The sequence below is a fragment of the Tachypleus tridentatus genome, chromosome 8, assembly GCF_004210375.1.
Source record: "Tachypleus tridentatus isolate NWPU-2018 chromosome 8, ASM421037v1, whole genome shotgun sequence".
Taxonomy (NCBI): Eukaryota; Metazoa; Arthropoda; class Merostomata; order Xiphosura; family Limulidae; genus Tachypleus; species Tachypleus tridentatus.
In genome coordinates, this window is record NC_134832.1 from 122551749 (window position 1) to 122571589 (window position 19841).

The 19841-nt window shown below is 33.7% G+C and overlaps 1 protein-coding gene across 1 annotated transcript in view; it reads left to right on the plus strand.

Moving 5' to 3' along the window:
- LOC143223374 (aminopeptidase O-like) overlaps nt 1-19841 on the plus strand; it is a 66214-nt gene that overhangs the window by 37868 nt on the left and 8505 nt on the right. Inside the window, 4 exon segments of the mRNA XM_076451280.1 lie at nt 9470-9529; nt 10505-10597; nt 17829-17945; nt 18904-18990. Of these exon segments, the coding sequence (XP_076307395.1) occupies nt 9470-9529; nt 10505-10597; nt 17829-17945; nt 18904-18990 (357 nt within the window).

The window sequence follows — 19841 nt, forward strand, 5'->3', positions numbered from 1 at the left end:
TTTTGCAGTAAGTCAAACTTTTTCAGAGCAGACAATCTGCCATTGTTCCGTTTGGCCTTTGTATCCAGATGCAGTTGGATAAATTGGGTCTGCTCTTGCATGATATTGCTGTAGCCACTGGTCAGCTTATTACTATCCCCAAATGTAACCTTTCTGAGAAAAGCAGATACTCCCGATTAGAAGTACCATCTTTTATTTGCTGAATATCTTTCGAACCATCCTTCCATTCCAATTTATATGGATGGTACGAAATCAGGTGGCTCTGTGGGCTCTGTCATGGTTTGTTGTGGTTTGGTAGTTATGTACAGAATCCCCTCTACAGTTTTTTTATTCACTGTCGAAATTTATGCTATTTCTCTTGCCCTAAATCACATAGAAGCCAAGCAATACTCAGATTGTAATACTTACACCAACTTGCTTAGTTTTCAACTAGCTCTGGAATCACTTCACATCAGTTCTCACCCTGTTCTTGCTGATAATGAAAACCAGTTGGCCCATTTCTCTTTAGCACATACTTCTCTCCAGTTCTTCTCGATACTAGATCATATTGGTATTCGGGGAATGAGCACGCTGATACTGCAGCTAAGTCTGTTTACTCTGATGCTATCATTGCTGTTGCATACCTGGACTGTAGTACTGTATTCAAGGCTCAGCTCCATGCCAGTTGATTGTTGAGTTGGAATGAGCTACGTGAAAACAAGCTTTTCCAAATAAAAACCCTCTATTAGATTTTGGCTGTCTTGTTTCTGTAAGGATTGGAAAGTGGAAGTTGTCCTAACTAGACTTACGTAGGTCATCATTTTCTTTTCTCTGGGACTGATGCAACAATGTGTGGTCTGTGTAATACTCAGATCACAATTGTCCACATTTTACTGTCATGCCATTGTTATTACTATCAATGACGTGTTTTGTTCCAAGGTTTACCCCTGAAGCTAGACAGTGTCATTAGTGATGGTGACACTGTCCACCTTACAAATGTTTTAGATTTTGAGGGCTATTGGCATTTTTAACACTATTTAAGTTTTTAATTCAAAAATTAGATTTTATTTTGTTTTAACTCCTTTTTATGAATTTTAATAATTTTACTCCACTTTTCATTTTTGACTGGTTGTTTGGTGCAGATAGTCTAGTTGCTTTGTGTCATAAAATGTGAACCAACCAACCATTCTCAAGGAATCAGTGAATCTGTGATGGGAAATGTTTAAGTTGATCTATGTTATATATTACAGTTTATCTCTGACATTCTTCTGATATATTATATGTTACAATTTCAAATTGGCAGATATTTTAATTTTAGTCTAGAAGTTAATTGAATGTCGATATATATCAAATTTATGATATTTGTTAACATGTTTGACACACAGTTTTCTTTCTTAACACAAAAATATTTTAAAATACAAACAACAATAAAATTTATATTAACAATTATTACATATAACACTTTATATACAAACATTTTACAAACTTACAGACAATACTGAGTTTTCTCTCTGGTCTGGAACTGAATACTTTATCAATGGTTCAAGATGAGTAAATTAATTCTGTGTTGATACACAGGTACACTTCATTTAATAAGAAAGCTAGCTAGTCCTTCACATCTGAGAGTTACCACTAAAGTCATACAGAATCTTTTTAGAAATAATAATACACAAAGTTATTTCACTGATATTAGATGTTTTTTATGCTCAAAATCTATAAACATTCCTGGTCAAATATCTGTAGCTTTCTGATTAATAAGCTTTTATCACAGTTGTAGCTTTCATGCCTTATAGTATGCTAACTGTAGCAAACCAACATTAAACTCTGTGTTATGTTGGTTACCTTCTGTAAGCATCAAAGTGAGGTTCTTGAAAGTTTAGTTGCCAATAATACTGGCAATCATTAGTATTTTACTTACATACATGGTATATTGTTGGTTTTTTCACTCAAGAATCTTCTATAAAATTAGAGAATAGGTAGGACTTTTGCAATACACATTTAACAGTATAAGTTACTTGCATTTCTAAATATGTATTGAACTGACACAAACATAGGTATTAAAATAAATATGTAATATTAAATGTGTTACATTTCCCTTAGAGAATTAAAAATTGGCATTAGATAATTTTTAACTACGATACCATATATATATAGCTATATATATATTAGTGAAATTAAACAATTACAACCAAAAGAAGCTATATGAATTTGTTTATATTTGTTTATTAAAAACAGCAAATACCAACCTCTGCTTAATTACATTATAACTATAAATTTTTAGGCTATGAACAAAACACATTAACATGAAACAAAATATGCTGCATATTTTTAAAAAGGATCATAGGGTACAAGCTAAGATACAATGTGGGATTATAAAATGTATCCTAGGTTTTGGAGATGACTGAAGAAGATACACCATCTATCAGTCTTAACCTTCAATTCACTAGTCTCACATTAGAAAATTAGAAATTAGGAGAGTAAGATGTGGGTGTTCAAGCTCACAACATCCCGCATCTATATCACCTTACACTGCCTGCAGACAGTTGTGGGAAGATGATGCTCTCCCAAGTTAAAATAAGAAAAACAAAAATATAAAAAGACAAATAAAATGAAAATACGATATTACCATTTGGGGTTCAGTAAGATAGAACTTACCACTCTAAGATAGCATTCCTGCTTCCAGTATGGTAGAGGCACTAATTAACATGACATAAGTAAAGTGATAGTTTACTGTGACTGTTGTGCTTTTATATACAACTTAATGTTTACATCTGTATAAATTAATGCCAAGTTTTTAGATGACTTTATTTTTAATTAAAATAATTTTTAGTAGAATATTTTTGATTTTTACTTTCTTTGTATTGATTTAATACATTTTTGTATTTATTACAGAATAATTTAATAATTTTATTTAAAATTTCTTTATTAAATCCATTAAGTATTAAATTTAATATCAGTATATCAACATTATCAGTAGAATATTGTAAGTTATTTCAAATTTTACAATATTTATATAACTATAAAGTTATAATGCTTATAACATGAGCATATGGTACATTATTATGTAAGGAGGATAAACCATTTATTGAAAAATTAAGATCTTTTATTAAAAATATTTTTACTGATATCCTTTTTTATCAATTACTTTAACTTCTAAATCTAAATAATGTGTATCTGTATTAGAAATTGAAGTATTTTCAGTTTCTAATTCTGTTGGATAAATGGTATCAGTTATATTGATGATTTATTTGGCATAAGTAATTCTGAAATATGTAATGTTATTAATGCCACAGCACATGAGGGAGATACATCCGGATTCTTCTCAGTAACATCATACTCAGATGAAATAGCAATCAGCTTGCTAACCATTTTAGATTCAGCAACAACTTTATCCCCAGCCAGGTTGTTTTCCAACAATAATACACCTGAATTGACTTTGATACTAAACAAATGTTATAAAGAGAAACATTAGCAAAGCCAGCCTCAATACTCTGAGCAATAACAGACTCACCAGTGGTAGAACTGGAACCTAAAAGCAATATACCTTCTAACAACAATGAATGAGTCACCCTGGTATCTCATAGAATATGTATGGGTATTGGATTAGCAGTGCCATTTGTCAATGACAGAGAACCAAAGAGATACAAAAGGTTAAAATTCCTTCCTGACTACATCATTCTTTTTTTCTCAGTGGCCAAATCAGCAAAACTGAACAATCACTGGTATTTTACATATGTACATAGTATATTTGAGAATCTTTTGCAAATGTAGAGGATAGGCGGGACTTTCACAATACACATTTAACAATATGAGCTACATGCATTTCTAAATATATATTAAAGTGAAAAAAATAGATATTAAAATAAATGTGTAACATTACATTTAGCAACTCAAATTATTTCATGTACTTTAAAAGGTTAATTGTGCTGAACTTTTGGTTTCACTCTGAGCCGAAGCACTGAACTACTTATACCACGTACCACGAAAAGTAATTGTTCAGTATTTCAGTCATGCTAAGAGCCACTCAAGAGTAACATAGTAAATCTACATCCTACTTCATTTATTCAGTTAGTCAATTGGGTTTGTGATATTTTGTAGATTTCTTCATGTTTCCTTGAACCTTCTCCATTTTTGATGACTAAAAAGACTGAAAGTGACTACTTAGTTTTCCCCCTTCACCTGATATTACTGTTAATGCTGGGCGATTTGCTGCACAATTACATGGTAAGATAGTTATGCCTTGTCCTTCATGTTTGTTTGACATAGCATGCTTACCATCACCAGGAGGACATATATTTAGATTCCCAAATACTTAATTCTCTTTTGGATATATGGGGTTCCAGACTGGACCCTGCAATCACTTTGAACAGATCATAATTTTCTCAGATTTGTATGATCCTCATTCTTGTTTGAAGATATTTTTCTTCACTTCCCCAAAAAAAATTTGTTGGAAGGCTGTCAGTGCTCTCCACATCAATTTGAGAGGAATTGGGTTCCTTGCTGCTTTCTGACTTAGTAAGATTGTCAGCTTCTGCCTTTTCTTTGGTTTCCTGGCTTTTTTGTTTTTGGAATTTATTAGGTGGAGATGCCTTGTTGGAGAGAGTTAATCTACTTTCTGTAGTCTCCCATGAGTTACATGAGGCTCCTTTTTCTCATTCCTTGATGCTCGCAGAAACTGATGTTGCCATTTGCATTCTTTCTTTGGATTGGATCAACACTACCCATGCTGCCTCCTCATTTTAAGAGTCATCTATTCACAGATGATTCATTTCAGGTATGAGGGTATATATGTATATATTTAAATATATATATCAATATTTTGGAAACCTTTTGCTTTCCAGTGATTAATGGTTCAAGGTCTTGATCTGTTGAAGGGGATAATTGTCATGATTCAATCCTGCAATTCCACAGTGGTCTTTTACATTTCCTGTCAAGGGGACACACATTCTCAGGACCTTTGTTTTTGAACTATGGATATTCTGTACTGGTCTTCCTCCCATCATATGACCCTCCTAGCTTGCCATGTTCCAGGAGTGATAAATTTAATAGCAGATCATCTGCCTTCACCCAACAGAATTCTCCTTATTAAATGGATGCTCCATCACAAGGTTTTCTGGTGAAGTTACTCTCATTTCAGGACTCCAATGGTTGCCACATCCACCACTCCTTGTAACTCTCAACTTCAAATGTTTTTTGACCTCCAGAATTTCATCCTCAGGCTTTGGTGATAGATGCATTTAGTCAAGATTGGATGGGATTGCACCTCTGTTCCTTTTCTCTACTTCTTCTGTTACTCAGAGTGCTGACTATGATTAAACCCACTACTTATTAAGTACTGTTGGTAGCCTCAAATTGGCCAGCTTGACCATGGCTTCCTCTATAGCCATTTCTATCGAGGCAACCTTCATCCAACATTCTACATCCAGACTCTCCCAAGATCAAGCTTTATGTATAGACATTATGTAGTTCCTTTGCATAGCATTGGTGTCTAACTTCTAAAGATGTCTTGTATTTGATACAATCTATTTATAGACCTACCATGGCCATTTATCAACAGAAATTGCACATTTATTGCCAATGACATCTGACAAGGAAATTGAACCTCCGTATCTCGGTTTTTGACCTTGCTTTTTGACTACTGTCAGTTTATGTAAGGCAGCTTTATTAACTACTTTTTGATATTCTAAACATCAGATGGTATTTGAATCCTCAGTGTTATGTGGCTTTCTCAAATCATTTAAAGTGTTTAATCCCAGATGGCCTTTACCATTATTCTGTTGGGATATTAAGGTGCTATTATGTGTCTTGTCTCAACATCCATTTGAACCTCTAACCTTATGTGCCATGTATTAACTTTCCTTTAAAGTGTATTTTTTGTTGTGCACAGTACTCTCCACCACTCTACTGAAATGTTCTGCTTTTCCCTGATAAGCCCTTTCTCTAAAGATTCTGGCAGCCAGGAAAGGGGACAAATCCTTTCCACTAATTTATTTGTCAGGTAACTCTCTCTTTGACTATTCATATACAGGCCATTTGTTATGTCCTGTCAGAGCTTGGAGGTGCTATGTTGGTTCCACTTAATCCTTTCAAATTGTTAGAAATTGACTCTTTATTCATTGGAATCCTTCATTTTCCTGAGATTTATCCCAAACTACTTTAGCAAGATGGGTTCACAGATTGATCCATATTGCTTTTTCTGGACTTTCTTTACATATAAGGACAATTTTGCAAGTCATACCTTATTAGATTCATCACATTTGTATGTTTTCAGCTGTGTGATTGAATTGCCCTCTCGAGAACATTATGCAGGTTGGTGTGTGGACTTTTTCCAATGCTTTTCTTGCACATTATTCATATGATCCAGGATTTTCTTTTTCTGAGGATTTTGACCTAACCATTGTAGTCATTTTAACCATATCTGTTGGTTTGTAAGGAGGGGTGAGTATTTTTTCTCTTCCTCTTGTTTCTACTTTTCAGGATCCCTTACCTCTTTTATTTTCACTGGATCTACCTATGTGACAAGTGTTGTCAATACAGGTTTGCTTTTATTCATCCAATTCTGGACTAGAAACCAATTTAACTATACTTACTATTGGTTGCAACATGCTCTGCATAAATCAGGTGTTCCATAAGACAGTCTTGGAGTTCATCAGATGGTATTACCATTTTATTTTGGACCACCACTCATACACTATCATGAGTAAAGCAAAGGAGATCTTGCCCATCCATCCTGATCAATGAATTGAGTATATCAAGGTTGGTTTGCTTTTAAACATTTAAGGAACTTGGTTCGCTTGTTGATCTGCTTCCAAAGCTCTGTCCCTCAAAGCTCCTCAAACCACATACCCCCACCCCATCAGATTCTGCTAATGGAGTTAAGGATTTCTTACCACACCCAATATCCTGTCATTGGAGTGGTGGACAGAAACTTTTCTTCTAGATTGTTTGAATGATTTCCTCCAGTCTTGAAGAAGAGGGAGAAATTGGGTGTCTCTTACCTGGATTTACAGATGTTTTTTCCAGATCTTGGTTGGAGCAGTACCAGCCTACATGAGAGCCTACTTATATTAATGGTTCATAGATGATGCTTGGCTATTTGGTAGGTTGTGCATGGCTTATTTTTGATCATTATTGATTTAGTATATTGTTCATGGAAGGAAGTCCACTACTTCCTTGTAATTCTGAATAACAAGTGATTCTATCCTGGGTTCTTTGTTGAACACAGTGTTCCATGTCCTTTTCACAATTCTGAGGGCAAATGGAAGGCTTCTGGTCTCACAGCTGGGGGGTGAGTGTTCATAATTTCAGACCAGATGAGTTCTGTTTCTTTAGTTGAGTAAAGCATATACACATTCCCATTATTCCAAGCCTGGGTGTTGTCTTTTTGGGCTTTTCAGGAGGAGAAGAAAGTTTGCCTGCTTTGGTATTGTTTACTTTCTCATCATGATTCTGGTGGTTTAGAATACATCACTATATGGCTATAGTTTGGGGACCAATTAAACTATATGTATACATATAACACTACAATCCAATTGCCTTAATCATCAACCTGGGATATAGGGTCAAAACCACATAACACCAACCCTGAATTGTGGAATCTCAGCTATCTGGTTGGAGCTGACCTATAGTAATGATTATCCATCTACCATAACACCCTTGAAACAAGTACTAAGTTATGGGTGAAGAGCATACCTGTCCTGTATGTAATACAATTATTCCACTTGGGTATCACTCTTTTCTTTGTACCCTTGATCTGTTCAGATGCTTTATGAGAGAGTGGGATTTATAGCTATTGTAATGGATTTACTACTGTATATTTATTTTAATATATATGATTTTTTTCAGTTAAATATATATTTAGAAATGCATGCAACTTGTATTTCTAAATGTGTATTGCAAAAGTACCATGTATTCTATAAATTTGTTGAAGATTCTTGTGTGTAAGAATTAATAAATATGGTGTATGTATGTAAAATACCAGTATTGTTACCAATTGAAGTTTTGAGAACCTTAAAGACAGTTTAATGTTGTTGGTTTGTTATCCTCAGTATACTATAAACTTTGAAAGCTATATATTTGATAAATGCTTATTACTCAGAAAACTACATATATATGACTAGGAATGTTTATAGATTTCAAACCATTCAACTTCAAATAATTAACTTTGGACATTGGTACTTTTATGAGGACATTGGATATCTTCCTCAGTGAAAAGTGAGTTGTAAACTGCATGAAGCCAGCCAAGAACAGAGCTAGCTAGCTTCCCCATCAAGTGAATCTTACTTGTGTATCAACATAGAAATAATTCGCTCACCATGAACTGTTGATAAAAGATTCATTTCTGGACTAGGTAGAAGACTCAGTATTGTTTGTAAGTTTGTAAAACTCTTGTACATAAACTATTATTTGTAAATGCTATTTCTAATAATTGTTATTTTAAATTGTATTGTTGTTTGGTTATTAAAATATATTTCTGTTCAGATAGAAAATTGTGTGTTGTTGGCAAATATGACAAATTTTATCCATATTGACATTCAATTGTCTTCAAAATTAAAATTTGAAATCATAATAAGTAACATAATAAATCAGAGACTCATCCAAGATGAATTACAGTACATAACACTGTCAGTGGAGGTAAGTATGGTTTTAGGAAGTTAACATTTTTCTAAATTAAAAATGTATATGTAATAATACTTACCTCCACTAACACTCTTCTGCCCTTTCTCCCTACTAAAAGCCAGTGTTAGAGACTGGGATTGTATCAATCTCAAAAGAGTGATCAAAGTATTTGAAAGAAGTGCTTATATACAGTACCAGGATAGAAGGTTATTTGAAATAAGTACTCATATACAGTACCAGGATAGAGGGTTATTTGAAATAAGTACTTATATACAGTACCAGGATAGAGGGTTATTTGATAGAAGTGCTTATATACAGTACCAGGATAGAGGGTTATTTGATAGAAGTACTTATATACAGTACCAGGATAGAGGGTTATTTGAAAGAAGTGCTTATATACAGTACCAGGATAGAGGGTGCATTAACATAAGAGAGTATCACAAGACAATTATTGACAATGACAGTTGAGTGGGGATATCAAATACTGGAGCAAGTGAGGAAAAGGTAGACCAATGCTTTGATGGGCAAAGGTGAAACCCTGGCAGTTGAGTAATAGCTATGTCAGTGGAGGTAAGTATTATTGGAAATACATTTTTGATGTAGGAAAATGTTAACTTGTAACTTACTGTTTATCTATTACGCTGATGCATTATGAATACATGTTTAGGTATAAACAGTAAATTTTAATATAAAACTGTTTAATTGATAATTAATTGTTTTCTGTAGATATGTAAAAAAGAACTGTTATTTGTACTTTGTTTTCTTGTTCTTTAGAAAACAATTGATAAATGTTTTCTGTATTAAAAATAATGATGCATGTGATTTGTTTTCATTAGTTAAAAAGTGATGATGTATGTGCTTTACCTTTCAGGAAGCTGAACAATTTCAGCCATCTTCAGAAAACCGTTTATATTCATCAGTCATACAAGAGGTGAGTAGAATGCACACTACAATACCAGCTAAATAACTACTTACAAGCTCTGATAAAACTGCAAAATTACTGTAGCTTTTGAGAAGTTAACGTTGTATGTAAAAAAAAAATTGCAAAAACATGATAAAGCACTGCTTTATGAAGTTATTTACCCTGTAAAAGTATAGGAAAATAGAGTACAGCTTTTAGTAATGTACAAAACAAACTCCAAAAAGAAATAAACAAGCAGAAGCTGAAAACCAATATTTGCCTTAAAAATTAAACTGCCCAGTCAGCAAAAAAAAAATTATGATTTATAAAATAATGTGGTAGGAAGTCATAATACAAACGTTTCTCATTAACAATTTTATTTTGGTTTATGTGTTCATATGTTTTAATGTTGCATATAGATAATTGTTTTTCACACACATGTGCAAGTGAATTATTTTTAAGTTGGTCATGTGGCATGGTCACCATTATCAAAGGATTTTAACAGCACCAGTCAAGTTTATTTTTGTTGGATAAGTGTTAGTTTTAGTAATATAATTTGTTATTCAAGAAATAATTAGATCTTTTTCTCTGCACCTTAAGCAACCATACAAGCTGTCATGATCAGGAATGCCTGGAAAGAAAAAAATGGATTTAAAAGAATTGTATTAAAAGTAGAAATTATTTTTCCATTTTAGACTTATGAAAATTAACAGCACATACAGTTATTTCCAAAGCATAAACTTACATACAGGCATTAATCAAAAATAGAAGGTTAGAAAGAAAAACGTTTTAGACATGAAATTTATTATAGTTTTTATCAACTTATGAATTCATTGTATTTTTTCTGTAACTTTGTAGTATTTACATTCAGAACTTTAGTTTTGAATAGTTATTTTAGGCGATTTACCTTCAAGCATGCTTCTTGAAATAAGGGTAGCTCTGTAATTGACAGAAGTTGTTGCTTTATTTTTCACACCAATTTTTATTATTTTTTTGATATTCTAGACTAGCAAATGGAAAAGTCTAAATGAATTCTTGCTGAAAAAGACAAAAAGGAAATTCAGAAGACTGAAAGTGGACTTAAGTAATTTTGTTGAGGTATTTAATAAATATTGTATCATATTCTATGAGAATCATTTACATTTGCTAAAGAAATCTAGAATATTGGGCAAATTTTTAATTCACAGTAGCTGATATTTGGAAAATGTTTCTTAGTTGTGAATTTTTTCACATTGTGAATGCTAAATGTTACTAAGATTTGCTTTGTTTGGCTTTTTATAACAAAACTAATAGAAAAACTGTGTTTTATTTAAATATATCATTTCCCAAAACTCTAAAATTTCAGTATCATTTCAATGGTAATTAAATATTGATCACTTCAAAGCTAATTAGTCAGATGACATTTGAAGTTGTACACAAAAATATTTTGTTGAAAGCATGATGTTCCTGTTAGAAAACAAGTTCATTTTTTCCATTTAATTATAATATTGTGTCATCTGAATAAATGTGACTAGCAATATTTCCAGGTAAAACTTTGTTTATATGTATAAATGAATTGAGGTGGAGATGGTTTTGTTTATGCTTGTATATTTCATGACAATATTCATATAATATGCCCTCTATATACACAGTTTTTGTTCATTACTAACCTCAATGCTTTCACCTATTCTTACATGTTTAAACATGGTATAGTTGTACTATAAATCCAAAAAGCTTTCAACAATCCTTTACCAGTAGGAGTGTGGCACAACAACTTAGGTGCAGCTGACTATACTGCAAAATCCTTTCATCCCTTCTTGATTTGGCATTACAGTGTGCTCTAGCCCTCTAATTTTACTCTGCATTTTTTAATTTTTGTGAGCAATATTCAGTTAAATTTATTGTGTTTTAAGAACTTAAGTTATTATCATTTTGTTTCTGCTTACTTAATTTTTGCAGAATATTTTCCTTTTAATTTCCAAATCAGGAATGCTCATTTCAACATCACTACAATGACTTCTGTGGTAAATCAGACCACTACTGGTCCATCTCCTACTTCTGTAGCTTTGTGATCCACACTTTATGTTGAGGGTGTTTTGGCTATGTTACATCATAAATTGAAGACTCTCTTGCAACCTGTTATATCTCCAGAAATGCACCTGCATATATTGTTTCTGAGTGACTGAGGATCAGGGCAACAAGGATTTGAACAACCTGTTCCTGCCTCCTTCCTTTGCAGTGCAGTCCATACACTACTTTGGATTTACCTCATCCTTTGTCTGCTTTTTTGGAAGTGATTTCTCAGTTATGTTACCTTCTGTTTATTTCACCTTTGTCTTTTGATTCTCTCCCCTCCTTCCTTCAGGCTGTACCTTTGTCGGATTATAGTGTTCCCTCCCTCTTTTGACATTAAAATCAATGCTGATCAGTTTTCAAGCCCAATTACATTCAACTGCCAGCATCCTTGTCCTCCACATTTATCTGATTCCTGTGCTTTGTTTATCATAAATTAGATTTTTGAGGGGTATTTCAGTGTATACACCTACCCATGTTAACATCTTATCTTCCTCATCTTTATCCCTCCATACATGGCTCCTTTGTTGTTGGGATTTTCTTGACAGGAATAACTTCCTATAACACTTGAACTTCCTATTTAAGAATCTCTGTTTGGCACCCTTTTTGTGCCAGTGTGGATTTGGGGATCTTTCTGATACATCACACTAGATCTGGTGTAGACAACTCGTTAACATTCCTTCCTTACTTCCTAGTTCTCCTCTTTCCCAACTCTCTTCTGCTTTAATTTCCATGTCCCTCCCTCACCTGCTTTCTCTCCTATACCAGTGCTGTCTTTCTGGTATTCAGTGGCAAGTCACCAAATTTGAGGGATTTTACACAAGGATGCTATTGAACAAGTATGTCATGCTTCTCCAGGGATTTTTTTACTTGACTATTCGTGATTACAAAAAAATACTGGGGATTGTTATGCTGTCATCAACCTATTTAATTTAAACTTCTTCATTAACCTTCCTCAGTTCACCATAGTGTTTTTCCTCACACCTCAGTGAGTGTTCCCTCTTCACCAGCCTTCAGGCATTACCTTCAATGTTTCAGAGAGATCTAGTTTTCCAATTCTATGCTCTACTTTTTTGTCTGGTTTTCCCACCTTACGTCTTTAATTGTGTGGTCAGAGGCTTTGACCAATATCTTTGTGACCATTGTTTGTGGTTCCTTCAATACATGGAAGACTGACTACTTTTAGCTCTATCCCAACAAGCTTCTTTCACTCATACACATTTTCTTCTACAGAAGGCTGTTCATGTGAGATGACTAGTCAAGCTAGAGAATTCTTATATCAACCCCACACTGTATCTGATCCATTTGGAGATGTTTCTCAATACTTTCTACAGCAGGGTCCAACCTTCTTTTCATTTGGAGTTGATTGAGCTCTTGGTTTGAAGAATCAAATCCTCTCCCAGTGTGCAAGGTTCTATTTCTCTTTGGAGATCTCAGCTTCCTGGGGGTCCTATACACATGCATGGACTTCAATAGTTGTTACACAATCAATGGAATCACATTTGGGATCCCCTGGGTTTCATCCTCCTCCTTCTCTCCAAATAGAGTTTGCCTGGTGGCTCAGTAGAGACAACACCTCACCTAGTGTTTCTCAACTGCATCCCCATCACAATTTGCACTTTCTCACCAGTACTTCTTTTGTGAGGAACATATATGAATACTCAGGAGATTGTAGGTCAGTGTTCAGAACTTCCCTCCTCATCAACCTATTGGAACTTGTTGCAGTTTGTCAAAACTTGGAACATTTCCCATCTTTGGTATGTGGACATTTGGTCATGATTCATTCCAATAATTTGGCCATTGTGTCTTATATCAATCAATAAAGGGGACATCCATGCACTTCCCCTTTGCTTTCAAATGTTGAATCTCCTTTTCTGAAGTCAGACTCAGCAATTCCACCTTCTTTCTTGTTATGTCCTAGATGTTTTAAAACTTATTTCAGTTATCTCATTCAGACAATATATGACCTATGAACTAATGTTTTGCCCCCTAAGTTTTTAGTGGCTATACTTTCAGTTTGGTACTTCTCTTCTGAATACATATGCCACCCATTCCTGTTACAAACTGCCCATATTTTGATCCCCAGTTTCATGTATCTTTTAGCTTTAACAGTAGATGTTTTCTGTCAGGATTTGTCAAGATTTTACCATTTTGCATATCCTTCTATCTGTGTACCTCCTTGTTCTTTTCTTGATCCAAATAACTCTGTGTTGAGTCCTTCTTGTCACCCCATTCTGGCCTGCTTAACCATTGTTTCTGATCCTTACTCTCCTTCAATCATCCCCTCCATTACCTTTTCCACTTTGATGATCTCTTCTCCATGAATCTCAGTTTGCCATATTTCTTCCATCTATCACCACACACTGGTTTTGCATATATATTTTGTCTGGTCCTTTGTGATACAGTGTGGACCCTCTGTGTTGTTATTCTTCCTTTTGGCTCATTTCATCCACACTTCTTCCTTAAATGTCTTCCAGAGGAAATTGTACATCATCTGGTATTGGACTCTATTATAATGTGATTTCTTAACCTCCTACCCTAGTGTTTTCCACTTTTTTACATTTCTTTACTTGCTTATTCGACAATGGTCTATCAATATCCACTATTGCTGCTATAGGGTGGCTTTGTCTAGTACCATTCATTTTTTCCCATTCCCATTACATTTTTACCCTCCTGTTTTGGTTCATCCACTTCATCCAATACTTTTGCCTGACTGGAGTCTCATTGTCGTTCTTCATGCCTTTACCCTTTTTTTTTGCCCACTTATTTATTGTACCACTCACCACTAAAGATGTGTTTCTTGCTTCTTCTTGCATATTAGATATTGTAAGTCTGATATCTTTGCTACTGAGGTTTTACATATCTATATATTCCTTTATTTGAATCATAGTTTCTTTCCTTTCAGCAATACTTGATGGAAACATTGTCTTTATGTCTATTTCTCCTCCTTCCATCTTTTTCTTTGTCCAGAATATTCTCTACATTTTTATGTCACCTGCACTGCTTTCTTCTGTTGATTCCATTCCTGCCTATTTATAACTTGAAGAACTTTCTCTACCTATGACCTTTCTCCTGTCACCCTTATTGGTTAGCTTTGCCAATTTACTCAGCTTGGTTATATGTTGTAATCTGAAGATTCTCATCACATATTCCAAGTCTCCTCCCATTAAATTCTTCATTGCTTATCTCCCTAGCTGTTCACTTCCATTGCCTATTGGAGGAGATTGTGCCTGTTGACATGTAGACCAAGCATCACATCATTATAGTCCACTTCTTGCATTATTTGGCAATATTTTCCTTATCTGGTAATTACTTATCTTCTATTGCCATCCTTCACACCTTTTCTTGACTGTGAGAGATTATTTTTATTTCTTAGCATTACAGTGGCCCTTTTCTCATTGTTTGGATCACTCTGTGATGAGTTTATTCCTGTCAAAGTCTACTTCAGTATAAATCTGTACCATTCAGCCATATAAGTCTAAAATGTTCACTGAAGAGATGGAGTGTTCCACAAGCCTGCTCAAAGTTGCTTCACAGTTTCTTCCTTCATAAGTAAGGCCTCCACCAAACTATACCAACTCATGGATTATCATGAGTAAAGCAGTGTTGGGTTGACTGTCTATCATTCTGATCCTGGTTAAGTAAATTTTTAAAATAGGATTTTCATAGTCATCCTTTGCAATGTCTTATTGTGTAGCATTCCTATAAACCCCCCATTGCATTCTCCCCACCCCTCTCTTAGTAGAGTACGTGGATCCTTACAACTAACCATTTCCTAGCTATTGGGGAATGGGGATGGATCATGGAGGATTCCTCCTGAGTGTTACCACTTCTACATAGTTGAGAGTATGGTAGTAGTGTTTTGTCAGTGTAAATAGAGTACTCTCCTCTTGCCACATGTCAGACAAAAAAAATTCTCAATGCCAAATGGTTTTGGACTAGATGAATCCACCACATGCAGTTCACCTCTTTGCCTAGTGTTCCTCCATCCTACTGATACCCAGATCTCACTTCTTAGGAAGTTTATTGTTGGATTAACACAGGACCAGATGCAAAATTCCTGATGCTGCCAGATTTTTTAAAGGAGTTGATTTGTTACATTTGGATTCCTCATTCCTACCTTCACCTGGATGTTTGGTTCCAAGGAGGTCAGAACAGAAGTTGAGTTTCTCTTCTGATTCTTAGGTTGAAGGTAAATAAAGACCTTTAGGATCCTTCTCCTACTGTGGACCAGAAGAAAATTACCCAATACTGTCTAGTTTTGGACTGAAGTTGACCTACCAAATACAGTCTGACATGTCCTAGCTATCTGGCACATCCATTTACAGATTGAATTGTCATCTTTCTGCATCTTTTTGAAATGCATATCTTTAAAATGGGTGAAAAGTGTACCTGGTACAAATGGGTGTGCAGTTTCCCACAGATTTGATTTTATATGATAAAGTATCACATTCCATTGGTTATTTTTAGGCCGTTGGCAGAGAGTCCTCATTTAGATAACTTTTACACCAGTCCCTCCACTATTCCAATGTGAAATTCTTGCTATTATGTGAGATGAGGTGAGGTATTGTATCAGAAGTTAATATTTTACCAAACTAAAAGCATTTGTCTGATAGATACTTACCTTCTCTCACACTTGTCATCCATCCTCCTCACTCCTGGTGCATCCTTTTTCCTAACCTCAAAGGGATGAAGATATTCTATGGTATACAGAAATTCATCTGTGCTTAGAAGGGTGTATTGCACTCCTATCAGTTGATTGTTGTGACATGCTTATTTATGTCCTACAGTGCAGCTATACCACATGTAAACATGTGAGGATAGGTGGGAGCATCAAGGCTAGTGATGAACAAATATTGTGCTTATAGAGGGCAGCAGAAATTAAGAAAACCTATTATGTGAACTATGTAAATGTTTACTGGAAATAAATTTTCAGTGTAGAAAAATGTTAACTTTCAGTTTATTTCAATAATACTTGAACATGATAATTTGAGTAACTGATCCTGATATATTCAACTATTCAAACAAATTGCAATGATGTTTTAATTACATATTTCACTTGTTTAGTAAATCTATTTTCTAAAATAAATTAGCTTTATTTTTATCTTGATTAGGCCAAGTCAAAAAAAAAATTGTTTAGTGTTCCCACTTTTTTTTTTTCACGTGACTTCATCTATTTATTTTAAGCCTTGCATGGCCAGGTGGGCTAAGGTGTTCAACTCATAATCCGAGGGTTGCAGGTTTGAATCCCTGTCGCACCAAACATGCTTGCCTTTTTAGCTATGGGGGCATTATGTTATGGTTAATCCCACTCTTTGTTGGTAAAATAGTAGCCCAAGAATTGGCGGTGGGTGGATGATGACTAGCTGCCTTCTCTCTAGTCTTACACTGCTAAGCTAGGGATGGCTAGCACAGATAGTCCTCGTGTGGCTTTGTGTGAAATTCAAAACAAACAAACAATTTATTTTTTGGCAATATTCTTCTTTTTATTTGAATTATCATTTTTAAATCATACAAAGAAACATAAGACGAATACAGTGATTCATTTGGCCCTTTTTATTATTCTGTCATAAATTATGTATCAGTTTGATGAAACAATGAAACAAAGAAGAACTTCTGCACCCTTTGAAAATATGCAACAGTCATGATAAAAGGGTGCAAACTTTCTTTAAAAGAGGAACATTTTAAAAAACGTCTCTCTTTCTTCATGTTTTTTTTTCACATACCTCTGAATGCTAAAGATGTTTTTAATTTACTGGTTGTTTTATTAGTATATGTAAGTATTCTCATTTTGAAGGTGAAAAGAACAAGAAGACAAATGAGCAAAATAGAAATATTTTAAAGTATTTTTTGAATGTCTGTTTGTCTTAATCTATAACAGATATAAAATTTCATCTGAAGTGTAATGCGAATCCTAACTGTCAAGGGAAACTATGACACAGATGCAGCCTGTTAAACTGTGGTACCATTCTCTAATTTTTATTCTGGTGCTGCAGAGAACAATTACCCATTAAAATCGTCAAAAACTTTTTCTAAAGAATTATGATATATGTGTTACAATACTTAACAATCTCTGTTCAGATAGGTATCTGAAAGTGTAATTTTTCATCTTGTTCCTCTTTTATTTATTATATGTTCATCTTCCTCAGCAAAAAACGGTTTAATAAATTGTAAAGCTTTGTAATTTGTTCCAGTCATTTTTTTCCTTTCACCCATACTTTTTATATCAGAATTAACCACAATGTAGTGTTTGGCTTACTCATTGTTTTTCATTCAGTTAAGTCCAGATCAGCTTGTTTTCGTTCTTGAATTGTTACTGGATGAACAACAGATGGCACATCGAACTCTGACAGAACTGTGCAGGTTCTTTAAGATTGGAGAGCAGAATGCAGATGTGAGTAGAGCTTTATCTGCAGTAAAAATAAATTATTATAATTTATAAACATTAATTTGTAAATAAAGAAAATTTCTCAACATTGGCCAAAAAAGTTACTGATATGGTGCTTAAAACAGTTTAAAAGACAAAATGTTTCTCAAACAATATTTACTTCCGTGTCCATGATGGTACTTTTTACCATAAGAACTAGGCATATGAGTATAGTATTTAAATCTCAGTTTAAAAATTGCAGGGAAGATTATTGATATGAAAAACGAAGAATCCTTGTTTTATGAATTTGGTGAAATAATTATGTAAAACAGATATTTATAAATCCATGGAGTAGAAGGTGAATATTATCATTTATATATTGAATTTTGCTAAAAGCAGTGAAACCATTTCAATCTAATACTTTATGATAAAGGAGCTCTCTGTGGTTGAATATCAAGTTCAGCTAATTTTTGGTTAGTTTCTTTTATAAACACAATATTATTTCTTAATTCAATTTTTTTTGTAAGTGTGAAGCATCTTTTCCAATTCATAAAGAATATATTGCTAAATGATATCATAATTTTCACAACAGTGTAAGTCATTAATGTTGTTATGGTTTTGTTATCACTATTATGTTATTCATTTTAAAAAGTGTCCATTTTTACTTCATACTTATCAAACAAACCAAAATTCTACTATTGTTGTGATTGTTCACAATAGTGTTTACAAAACTTCACTTTAAAATTTATTGTCCTGTAAATTGTTGAAGAAAAACAATAAGTAAACCATTGTAGATTTTGATGAATTTCTCAGAACACTTTGTATCTGTATTAGCAAGTTTACTTTGAACAAGAAAATAGCACCATATGCTATTAAATGTGCTGTCATGTCTAAATTTTCATAGTAATAAAAAAAAACAAATAATAGAATCACCACATAATTTGTTTTGTCTGCTATCTGGAGTAATTTGTTGTTGATGTTACAGGTTCGACACAGATGGTGTGAACTCATTGTGCAACACCAGTACAGACCAGGTTACACTGCCATTAGTAATTTTCTTACAGAAGAGCAGGTATGTTTTCAGTAGGATATTTATTCAACTTGTTATAGTAAATAACAGAAAAGTTGTATGCATATTATGCTATTATAAACAGATCTTAAATGTGAGGTTTAATGAATTTAGGTTTCAAACTGGAGAAAGATAGAACACTGATGTGCTAATAATAACTTTCCTATTAAACAGGTTTTTTATTAAGACTGATTATATAACCACTTAATCTGTGTTTGATATGATAATTTTATTTGAATTTTCATGATTTTCTCATGTGAGACTGGTGAATAGAGCTTAAGGCTGATAGATGGTGTATCCTCCCCACAATGTGGGTCCTACTTTTTTTATTTATCTCCAAAGAGAGGAACACATTTTATATCCCTCATTATAGCCTTTACCCTGAGGGTCCTTTTTAATTTTTGCAAAATCTTTATTATTTTTTTTTGTGTGTGAGAGACTTGTTTTGTTCATTGGATATATAGATGTGGAGACACGCACATACAGTGGCTTAAAAAAGAAATATTCTGATTTAAGTCTTCACTTACAATTCAAGAGAAGTAATGAGATTATGAATTAATAAACTAATAAATTTTGGTCATCTTACCTAAGTCAGACTGATGACCTATGGAACTGAGAATAAGGCTATATCACTGGTAGCCCACAACAGTTAAAGTGCTGTAAATCTCCTGATGACACATATTTGCTAGAAACACTTGCTATGAACTAATTATCCACATGTCCTATATTTTAAAAAAATGCTAGATGTTACTAAGATGATTTCATTTTACAAAATGTTCATGCTTATCTAAGGTCACACTAAGAATTGACTGAGAAATTTTCTGTAAAAAAATAATTGACCTATTGTCAAATAC